The 11,527-nt window shown below is 36.3% G+C and overlaps 1 protein-coding gene across 1 annotated transcript; it reads right to left on the bottom strand.

Moving 5' to 3' along the window:
- Positions 1 to 3,182: 3,182 nt before the first annotated feature.
- LOC118746391 lies at positions 3,183 to 4,188 on the bottom strand. Its single transcript, XM_036480251.1, has 2 exons — positions 3,495 to 4,188; positions 3,183 to 3,429 (listed from the first exon to the last, which is right to left on the bottom strand). The coding sequence occupies exons 1-2, from the start codon at positions 3,946 to 3,948 to the stop codon at positions 3,269 to 3,271; spliced, it is 615 nt and encodes a 204-aa protein (XP_036336144.1). The 5' UTR covers positions 3,949 to 4,188; the 3' UTR covers positions 3,183 to 3,268.
- Positions 4,189 to 11,527: the final 7,339 nt, after the last annotated feature.

Here is an 11,527-nt window from a genome sequence, read left to right as displayed (position 1 = left end):
CTCGTGCACCCGAAGCGTATGAGCGGATTGGAACCGTGTGGCTTTGAAAGTCTTGCACTGGAAGCGTAGGCCCGGATTGGAATCTTGGCCCTATACCTGAAACTCGTCACTTGTGAATGCGTGCGCAATGCAAATGTCAGCGACCGGCCGGCTCACTCCGACCGACAAAAAGCAGTTACAAGGTGTGCCATAATTTTAGGATTTCTATACATACGCCGATCAACGCAGGAGCTATGGCCCCTATTATGAGTTGCAATCGATTTTCGACTGTGGTCGAAAGTGCTGAGCGAACGAATTTTCATTTGGTATTATGGCGCTCATTCGATGAAGAATAGCGCTATTGTGAATTTCGCCCGTTTAGGTTGTTCACAATAGTATATTTTTCACCGCTGAGAAGCTTTGTTTACATATCGAGCAAACTAAATAGTGTGCTTATACATCTGTGTTCGTAAGGAAAAGTAGCTTATGTCGAAAGGCTGGCTTTAGTATAATGCGGCAATCCCTTTATATTTTAAACGGCAAGGAATTTTTTGATGAGACTTAATAAGAATATTGACTTGCTAGTATCGGAACTATTTCTTCCACGTTTATTTGCCAGAAGTTGTTCAACGGCTTAGCGCCAGTGAGTCATTCGCAATCGTATGCCAATGCCGATTTATACTAAAGCCAGCCTTTCGACATAAGCTACTTTTCCATATGAACACAGACATATTTATGTAAATTTTTTCTAATTAAAATGAAATAAAATAGAAAGCGAGTTTATAAAAACGTGGTAAAATGAGTACAACGAGTTCTGGTTCAACGATTCGTCAGAGGATGAGAGCTTAGTAAACTGGCCAGGAGTATCAAATGTTTAAGAGAGTTTAAGTTTATTAGTCTTTCGAATATATTTTGATGTAAAACAGATTTGATATACAGATTCATTAAAAAGTTCCGACCATCTAAAGAGAAGTTTGTGAGCCAAATCTATTTAAAATATTTTAAAACTATCAACAGCGCTACGATTTTGTTCTCAGAGATCGTGCTAACAGAGTATTGGGATTTTCTTGCACAAGTAAAACCAACCTTTCGAGCTTGTGTTTAGTATTCGCGTTGTTATAGCTGCATGAAATTAATAAAAATTGTTTAAAATTAGTATCTAGCCGCCAAAATGTAAAAAAACATACCAAATCATACATTTTTCACAATACGAATTTCACTTTCGATCTTCGATAGCCAGTGAAGATCGAAAATCGAATGCAGCTCATAATAAGGGCCTATGATAGTAACGCACCTCCGGAAACTCTCGATATCAACGTGGATAAGCAGACAACGTGGGGAAGTGGATTTCAACCTGACCCAAACACCTACACTGAACCCTGCATTTTTGCAATCGAAGGGATGAATTGAGCATAAAGATGGGGAGGTCACTTACGGTGCATACCCTTTTGGATACTATGCTTGAGTCTCAAGAAAACTGGTCTGTTGTTTGCAATTCGGCAAATACAATTTTAACTAAAATCCGTCGAGAGGAATAACTCCGCAGAATTTCATAGCAAGGCAATAGGCCCCTCCCCCTCCGGAAAGTATTACCTTATGGTAGTTTCACAGTTGGATGGAAATGAAGCAGGGTGCGGTGCGCCGAAAGGCAAGTCCCAAATTTACCGGCGCTCAATGCTTTATGCCACCTCTTTAAAAATAAATTCAAAATAAAAAATACCAAAACAGCAATATGGTTCCAGACCTACGTACCGACACGTATTTCGACCGCTGAATCTGGTTCAAAAGTCTGTTTTGCTTCATCACTTCAGGATTTTTTCCCAACCCCTAAGAACATGGCTGTACCTGTTCCTTCCATTGTGTTCATCGGCGCCCTTCCTTTCGTTGTCCACCCCTAGGAGCCGAGTTGAAAGATCTTTTCAGCGCAATTGTTAAATTGGTATGCGTTTAACTATGTCCATGTAGTTCAACAGCTCGTACAGATCGTCATTCCGTGTTCTTCGCCTTCTCATCTTTGTTAGACATCGCCCATGTTTCTGCGCCATATAAAAATACGGGCATGATGAGAGATTTGTAAAGCGTGATTTGTGTACGTTCGTCGAGAGAGTGCTCTGCTTTTCAAGAGTTATTCTTCGCTTTATCTCCAGACTGACATTATTGGTGGTGTTTATGGTGGATCCTAGGCAGACAAAGTCCTTGACTGCTTCAAAGTTATAACTGCCAATAATGACGTGTGTTCCAATACGTTAATACTTTTTATATGTTATCATTATCATTATATCGAGCCCTAACCGCCAAAATAACGTAAGCGACATTTTTTCGAAATTTTCTTTTTGATGCAGAAATATTTCTAGAGCATCTAGATGCATTTCTGCATCAAAAAGAAAATTTTGAAAAAAATGTCGCTTACGTTATTTTGGCGGTTAGGGCTCGATATGTTATATTGTGTCCAGTAGTCGCTCTAAAGTTTTCAGTATAAAAGACAAGATACTGATAGGACTGAAGTCATTAGGCACCGTATGTCCTCTCTTGTCTATCTTAGGAATGAACACTATGTTAACAGTTTGCCAAGTAGAGGAAGCGTGGCATGTCGCAGCAGTTCCCGAAAATTTCAACGTGCAACGCTGCAAACCATCTCATCATTCAAAAATAGACCGTAAGCGAATGGCATAAGGAAGCCTTTGCTTTGATAGTAAGCAGCTAATGCTTAAAAGGATGCATTTTTTGTAAACATGTAGTGCCAATAAAGTTGAAATTTATATTTTATTAAATTCGCCAAAGCTAATAGACATTTTATGGCTGGTTACCTCATTCACGGTCAATTTACGCATATCAAATGCAAAGTTCATCGTGCCGTTTACCTTTTTTATTTTTTTAGATGTTTACTAGACTGGGTCGGTCCCCATACAAAAAAAAAAAGTTGCTAATGTCCGCCCCTAAATTTAAAGATTATGTTGAGAGGGTTCTGGAAAAATTTTTTTTTTTTTTTTTAACCCTCCGAAATACAGCCGAAATGGTTTTTTCGTTGTAACTTGGTTATTTGACGGCCGATTTTTAAAATTGATATGTCATTATTTTTGTCTTGAGAAGCTTCACTTTTCGTTCTTATGTCTTTTTAAGCTTTGAAGTCGCGTTCGCATGATAAGGGCAGAAACAAAATTTTACCCCCCCTAAAGCATATTTTTTTCCTTACCAAACGAAAGTACTTAAAAATTCAAGAAAATGTTGCCTTCAAACTATATTACTAAAATAATCAACAAAAAAGTTATTTCACTTACAATATTTATTGCTACTTAAGCAAATTTTGGCGCGAATCAAGGCTTTTATATTGGTCTCGGCTTTCTAATTTTGCAAAAATGTGGCCCAGGCGCTTTTCATCAGTGACAGCACTTGCAGACTCACTAACAACACGCACAAACCGTTCGGTATTCTGGGAATGACAGAGGAACTCTAAAAAAAAATGATTTAAAAGTACTATAAGACCCGTGTGAAGTTTTTAGTTTGAAGATATTTACCTGGGATATTTATCACTTCATTTTCCGAAAATTGAAACATTGTAAGTTCACTATCTGGGTAGAACTGCACACAAGGGGGTTCCGTAATCTTAAACTGACTCCAATCGATCATGCTGACATACGACTTACTTTCAAAGTTTATTACGCCACGCTTTGGGACCTTGAACACGCGAAGCCCTGCTGGTGGATATTGACGTGCTGTTTTGATTTTTTCGTACCCATCATTACGTATCTCTGGATCAGCGTCGGTTATCATGGCTAATAATATATTTTCTGGGTGAAAATAATATGCATTATTTTCTATAGCTGAACGTATAATGGCTTGAACAGCATTTGATAGTTCGCGTATCCAGCAAATATACTTAAAAACGTGTCTACTTCCATGAATTGCTTGTGGCTGGCTCTTTACAAGAAACCAGAATGGTGCATAAACTTTCACAACAAACTCTACCATGTTTCGCTGATGATGGTTGCTGATGCGACGAAAACAAAGAGTATGAATTTGGGAAAAATCGTAGCAAAAATGTACCTAAATTGGTACGAAAGCAGTGAGATTAAATTTCCAACTAAGAAAACTGTTGGAGGAATTTGTGGGGGCGAATTTTGTTAGCTGACCTAACCATGGGTAAACGACTTCATAGCTTAAAAGGAAATGTGATGACATGTTAATTTTAAAAATCGGCCGTCAAATACCCAACTTGCATAAAAAAAATCAATTTTTGTTGTACTGTGTTATTATACTTACATCTGAAACTCATGTTGACCTGTGATATTAAAAGTGCTATAACTCCTTTGTTTATTATTTTAGTAATATAGTTTGAAGGCAACATTTTCTTGAATTTTTAAGTACTTTCGTTTGGTAAGGAAAAAAATATACTTTAGGGGGGGTAAAATTTTGTTTCTGCCCTTATCATGCGAACGCGACTTCAAAGCTTAAAAAGACATAAGAACGAAAAGTGAAGCTTCTCAAGACAAAAATAATGACATATCAATTTTAAAAATCGGCCGTCAAATAACCAAGTTACAACGAAAAAACCATTTCGGCTGTATTTCGGAGGGTTAAAAAAAAAAATAAAAAATTTTTCCAGAACCCTCTCAACATAATCTTTAAATTTAGGGGCGGACATTAGCAACTTTTTTTTCGACCCAGTCTAATGTTTACCCACTAGCATACGCATGCATAGATATGTTATAACGTATGTTGAACATATATGTATGTAGAAATGTAGTAATGAATAACTCATAAATGCAATTTAAAATTTCATACCATGTATCCATCAATTTACCAAAATTCTCACAAAATGCATTTGCTAAGCTGGCATTAAATTTTTCATTTCACACAATTTTCGTGAAGAATAATTACACGTTGAATCAAGCTTTAACCATTTACAAAAAAAAAGAAATAATATGAAAGATTTTCTGAATGCAGTAATTTGATGTTGGGAAAAATCGCAGCATATCACATTATATCAAATCGCATATTGCATGTATGTAGGTTAGGGTGGTCCAATGGTCGTAATTGTAATGATCTCAACCTTGAGGAGCAGTAGTGCTCATTTTTAACATGATGTTCGACAAATACGTGTGAAAAAGTAAAGTCGGAATTTTTATGCTCTCACCCCATATAATGGTTCTATACCGAAAAAATATAATTGAAAGTCTGCTGAAGGCAACCAGAGTTATCCGATCGAAAATATTGATTTTTGAAAAAACTATACCATTTCTACGAAAAGTTGTTTTTTCCCACATAAAATACATAGAAAACTTTGGACGCTTTGAGCGACCTCTATTTATTTTTCGATTTTAAAATATACAAGTAAGAAAGTCTAAGTTCGGGCGGAGCCGAAGATTAAATACCCGGCGCAAGTATTAAATATATGTTTTTCACCTTTCCGAAAGCTACCGCTACATTGTAAGCCGGGGTGTATCAATTTTAAGAAAAATAAGCGTCCTTAAATTTCGAAATACTTAAGTTTCGAGCATTTCTGAAATTTATCGTTATATGAAAAGCGGAAGTAATTTTATTCGGATTTCGATAATTTTCAACGTTTTGCTTTTATGTGGCAAGCACAATAACCATACCGAGTTTGGTACAAATTGGTAGAATTGTTACCGAGGTACATATATGTGGTCATAAGTGAGCGGTGCCACGCCCATTTTCCAAAATTTTATCATAAACGTATTTCTTGGTAAAGAACTGTTGCAAGCATCGATTTTGAATAAATCAGCCTTAATATTTACTGATTTATCGAAGATTTTGTATTTCTCTAAATTACCGTTATATGGTATGTGGGCGTGGCTATTGTCCGATTTTAAAAATTTTCGGTCATTTGGTATGTTGTGGCGAGGCCAACAACTGTGCCAAGTTTGGAAGAAATTGGTGCAGCGGTTACCAAGATATACACAAGTTACCATAAGTGGGCGTGGCTACACCCATTTTCCAAAAATTTATAATATTCTTATTTTTCGTCTAAAGCTTATTGTAAATATCAATTTTAAGTGAATAATCTTTAGTAGTTACTAAAATATCGCAGTTTTCGTATTTCCGAAAATTACCGTTATATGGGATGTGGGCGTGGTTACAGTCTGATTTCGCCCATTTTCAATACCAACCTACCTTGGATTAATGGAAACCTACATACCAAATTTCGTTGAGATATCTCAATTTTTGCTCGAGTTATCGTGTACACGGACGGACGGACAGACGGACAGACGGACCGACAGACAGACATGGCTTAATTGATTTCTCTTTTCATTCTGATCATTAATGTATACATTTGTCTATATCTATCTCGATTCGTTTTGGCTGTTACAAACAACCGTTATGTGAACAAAATTAATATACCCTTGTGCACAAGTGCGCTCGGGTATAAAAATAGGGGTATATTTTTTTTCGGTATAGAACAAGCCTAGGGGGTGGGAGCATAAAAATTCCAACTTTTTCACATGTATTTTTCGACCACCCTAATGTAGGTACATACGTTAAAAGTGAGCGCTACTGCTCTTCAAGGCCTTTAGCTGGGGAGAAAACTTAAGTTTTTTTTTGCTTTTAATGGAGTTCTTAAGTTCTCAACACCTTCAAAGCAGTCATTGTGTTAATTTTTTACTTTAGGCCAAGCCCAAAGTTTTTATTTTAATGTGAACCTAATTGGTATACATACATATGTATTAAATCTTACTCAGATATACTAGCAAACTTACCTTACCATGAAATTAAAAATTGTGTGCAAGTATTTGTACATATAAGTAAATAATTAAACTAGATTAATTTTCACAGTTTTCATAATTTTTGTGAGAACAGAAAAATTTGCATTTGCATTAATTATTTTTATTGTGTGAAATGGAGTTTAAAAAGTGATTTTTCTATGTCTTTATTAGCTTTCCGGATCTAATGCGGAAAAATCATTGTTCTTATTTATGTGTCTCTCCTTCCATTTGTGGTGTGCTTCTTCATATACACACCTATCCTCAATCAAAAAGAAGTTAAACGAAAATGCCTAATGAAATGGTTTACCGCATCTTATTCCAGCTATTTCATAGTTTAAAAATCCGTTGCGAAGGAAATCCTACCTGATCGTTTAGCAGTTTTTTCAACAATTCCTTTTTCGATCTTAAAATATTTTTTCGGACCCAAGTAACAATATCCTTTTTAAGTAACTTTTTTCGTCTTACGTAAATTTTGTATGTACACGTAAGTCTTAGTAGTAAAACAACGGAAAAAGTGAGTTTGAGAAGTAAAAACGACGAAAATCGGTCAAAAATGTGTGCCCGTTGTGAAAAAAAATTGTTTCTAGCAATCATCAAATTAGTAATGCCATCAGCGAGAAATATGAGAATCTTATAAAAAAAAGCATGTAAATGCAAACTTTGAAGTGTCTGAACATGTCGTCGTACTTTAAAACACTTATGGAAATTAAAAAAATGATCATGAGCAGTTTGTACTTGGAGGTGAAAAGAAGAAACTGGCAATGGAAAATCACTCAGATCTCCTCAAAGAAGATGATAATGTACTTGTTATTAAAAAATGTACAATTCCTGAATTACATGTGTTACAAGGAACGGATTAGTTCCGCCACTTACAAAAGCAACTTCTGCAAAATTCAGATGAGCTAGATGATCCAGAAATTTATTCAAATGTAGGCAAATTTTCACTTACACCTTTCATTTCTGCTTTCAAAGCAATGAACGAAATTGTGGATTTTTGTTGTTCTATGTCACCACCCGGCCAGGATTTAGATAAATTCATTAAAGAATTAAAAAAGCTTATGCCAGTACAAAAGTTTATGTGACATTGAAAATTCACGTAATTTTTGAACATCTTGAGCATTCCTTGCATTTTTTGGATGGCGAGGAATTTTGATTGTGGTCGGAGCAGCCAGGTGAATCAGTTCATTAAACGTTTGGAACCGCTACAAAATCAACGTGAAAGAAGAACCAAGAAAGATTAAGAAGAATGGTCGTAGAATACTCCTCCATGCATATTTAAAATTTACATTGTATATTAAAATATACAATATTTAGTTAAAATAAATTTTTTGGTTCAAACCAAATCGTTATTTTTATTATTCTTGTATCATTTTATTACTCTTGTATCATTTTATAGTAATTATCAGTTATTTTTCAATTCCATAACTATTTTTTCGTAATTATAAAATACATTGTTACATTAAATTTCTTCCAAAAGCCTACAGTAACCTGGCTTTCCTGCGTAGATATGCGAAAGACTTTAAGGATCCATACACCAGGAAAGCTTTATTTATCTCTTTAGTACGATCAAAACTAGAGTACGCTTCTATTATATGGAACCCCATTTACGGCTGTCATGCCGCCAGACTCGAAAGAGTGCAGAGAAAATTTGTTCGTTTTGCGTTAAGTTCCCTTAACTTTGATGACCCGATGCCCTCATATTTTTCATGTTGTAAACTTATTCACCTACAAACTCTTGAAACTAGATGAATTGTCCAGTTGCCCATGTTCGTTTTTGATTTGGTTTTTTGGCTCTTTGGATTGTTCGGTCCTTCTGGAGAAGATATCCTTTAATGTGCCTCACAGATTTCTACGCTCATCTCTGCCGTTTTACTTGCGTGCTACTAAGGCTAACTATTACCATTTTGATCCGATTTTCCGCGCTCTGACAGAATTTAACAAGATCTCATAGAGTCTAAATATTTAGGGGATTCCCTTAAACGCGAAGAGCAGAAAACTCGAAAACCTCGAAAGTTTTCGAGGCTGTTTTTGGGAATGCACCTTTTTTCAGCCTCGTAAACAATGGAGAAATTCCGAAGTTTGACAGCTCATTCAGAGTTTTTTGTATAATACATCGCATCAGCTGAAATAAATACATATAAAATCAGCATTGAAAATGCCACGAAAAAGTGAAAAATGTAAATTGTATGAAGTTCGTAGAATATTCGGATATAAAGGCAACACTGAAACGAGGCACGCGAAAATCGCCACTCATACAATTTTTGACAGTTGTTTTTCGAGGCTGGAAAAGTTTCGAGGTTTCGTGGTTTTCGAGCCACTTTCGAGCTTAAGGGAATCCCCTAATTGATTTTTCGTTGCCGAGAAATATTTTCAAATCATCTATTGATTCATTTTTCTTATAACTACTTGTGTATCTAAATCTATAGTATTTAGTGTTAATTATGATAGTCTTATTTTTATCTAGTCTGTAAGATTGTAATCATAGAATAAATAAACTGAATAAACTAAAAACTAAAACTAAACTAAAAGAAAACTAAATTAACAAAAACATAAAAATAAAAAAGTAATTAAAAATATTTATAGACCGAAAAAAGTAATTGTTGAAAAAAAACTACCAAACAATCAGCTAAGATTTCATTCGGAATGGATTTTGAAATCATGAAATAGCTGGATTAAGATGCAGGGAACCGTTTTATTAGGCATTTTCATTCAACTTCCTTTGGATTGAGGATAGGTGTGTATATGAGCCTGCACAGTTTAATGGCAATCAGGTGGAAAGATACTTGTCTAAAAATGTTTGCCATCAAGCAACTCGAAAGTAACTTTCCGCGTCTCAAGCGTTCCTTACAAGTTTTACAAAGTATTAGTGTTTGCACTTTTTGTACAAATTATTTTAAATGGGGCTGTGAGCGCACTCGACCAGGCAAGGACCAGTATCTCAGATAAGCTAGTCTAAACTATTCTTAATAAATCCGAATGAAACAAAATAAACACAGCTACTAGGGTGTTCGATTGTTCTTCCTTTTCTAAAACCCGGTTCTGGAGTTAATCGAAATATGGAAGTTTGAAAAAACCGGTTCCCCATTTTCAAATTAAGAAAAAACCATACATACATACATACTTTCTCAACAGTTACACTAACTATTAGTCGGAAATCAATACCAAAATTACAATATAACTGCTAAAATGTTGGTAAAAATAGGATATATACATGTAATAATTTAGAAATCAATAAGTCAAAATTAGTTAAAAGTATTTGGTATCACAAATAAAACAGAAAAAATGGGGTAAAATTCAGACTTAATGGTGTTCACTGTTCCTAAAGAGATTAGATCGCTAAAGTACCAGTCCTTTGTCGGGAAAAGCTCGATCATGTAGAACCGACTCTCTTGGGAATGAGAGTACACCATCTGATGAACCAGACCCACTAACGAGAATAAATCATAACCTTCGTCAACTCTCACCGCTTGAATTCCATCATCGGGAACAATGCCACCTATCGCAGGTGAAGAGCTCGAGTCGTGACGTAAGACTCGCGATACCCGTCGGATAAGCCTGCGGTTAGATTAGAATGAAGCAACAAGTAGTCGATTACTGAGTTGGACAAAGTTTAGTAAGCTACTACAACAAAAACAACAGAGAAGGATTTTCGTTCGATTTTCCTTTTTTGAGTAATTTTCTGCAGTACTAAGATCAAAAATAATCGCTCCTATTATTGTTTTAGACGTCGACGTATTTGCCCTCGCAAGTCCAACGCCAGCTGAGCTGACCCCAGCATTTTTGCGGAAAAGTGTTCCACGCCAATCTACAGTGGTCAGCCAAACCAGAGTTGGACTCACATAGTTGCCAACTTGGTGCTTTAAGCACTAGATTTAGTGCTTTTTGAAAATTACTTCGAGATAGTTAAAACCTGAAATAATTTGAAATATTTAAAGCTGTGGCAGCACTAAATTTATAAGAATCTACAAATTTAAATGGCCTAAAATACAACCATGATTGATAAAAAGCTGAAGTTGCAAACCCACCTTGTTAAATTCTATTCGCGTTGAAAATGCTAGTTCGCAAGTAAGTTAGGTATTTCTTTTTTTCTTTTCTAATTAAGATTTTGTTTTTTTTTACCACCTGAGGAAAGCACATCGTTTCTTGGTGCTGAATCCAAATCTGGCCTAACAATTGCTCTAGCACTAGAATTTTGAAATATCCTAACCCCGAAGTGCCAAAAACATGGTGTTTAGCGATATTTGAGGTTATATACGATGAGGAGTGTCAGGAAGCTGCAGAAAAAAAAGATGCCGCCTACAGGGCCACGCTGCGATCGGGCGCAACGCGCGATATGTGGGACCGCTATAGGGATCTGAAGAGGGAAGCGAGACGTATTTGCCACAATAAGAAGAGAGAGGCCGAAATGCGTGAGTGCGAAGAGCTTGAAATTCTGGCCGACAGGAAGAATGCCCGAAAATTTTACCAGAGAGTTAGGCGACTTACGGAAGGTTTCAAAATCGGGGCGTACTCCTGTAAGAACAATAATGGCGACCTAGTAACTGATGTCCAGAGCGTACTTAAATTATGGAGGGAATACTTTTCCGCCCTACTAAATCGTAGCAGCACGGAAAGTTGTGGAGAAGAAGAACCCGAGCCCGCAGTCGACGTTCCACCGCCTGACTATGACGAGGTACGTATAGCAATAACGCGGCTGAAAAACAACAAAGCTGCTGGAGCTGACAGCCTGCCAGCTGAGCTATTCAAGTACGGCGGCGAGGAATCGATAAGGTGCATGCATCAACTCTTGTGCAGAATATGGTCAGATGAACGCATGCCCGACGACT

This window comes from Rhagoletis pomonella, unplaced genomic scaffold (assembly GCF_013731165.1).
Source record: "Rhagoletis pomonella isolate Grant_MI unplaced genomic scaffold, Rhpom_1.0 Rhpom_scaffold_00010, whole genome shotgun sequence".
NCBI lineage: Eukaryota > Metazoa > Arthropoda > Insecta > Diptera > Tephritidae > Rhagoletis > Rhagoletis pomonella.
Note: the sequence above shows the minus strand (reverse complement) of the source record. Positions and strands in the feature narration are given on the sequence as shown.

Bases quoted from the DNA above. Each gene is read 5' to 3' on its own strand.
- LOC118746391 (XM_036480251.1), bottom strand. From the start codon at position 3,948: ATGGTAGAGTTTGTTGTGAAAGTTTATGCACCATTCTGGTTTCTTGTA. The intron at 3,430-3,494 runs GTAAATATCTTC...ATTTTTTTTTAG, and splicing joins TGAAGTGATAAATATCCCAG to AGTTCCTCTGTCATTCCCAG.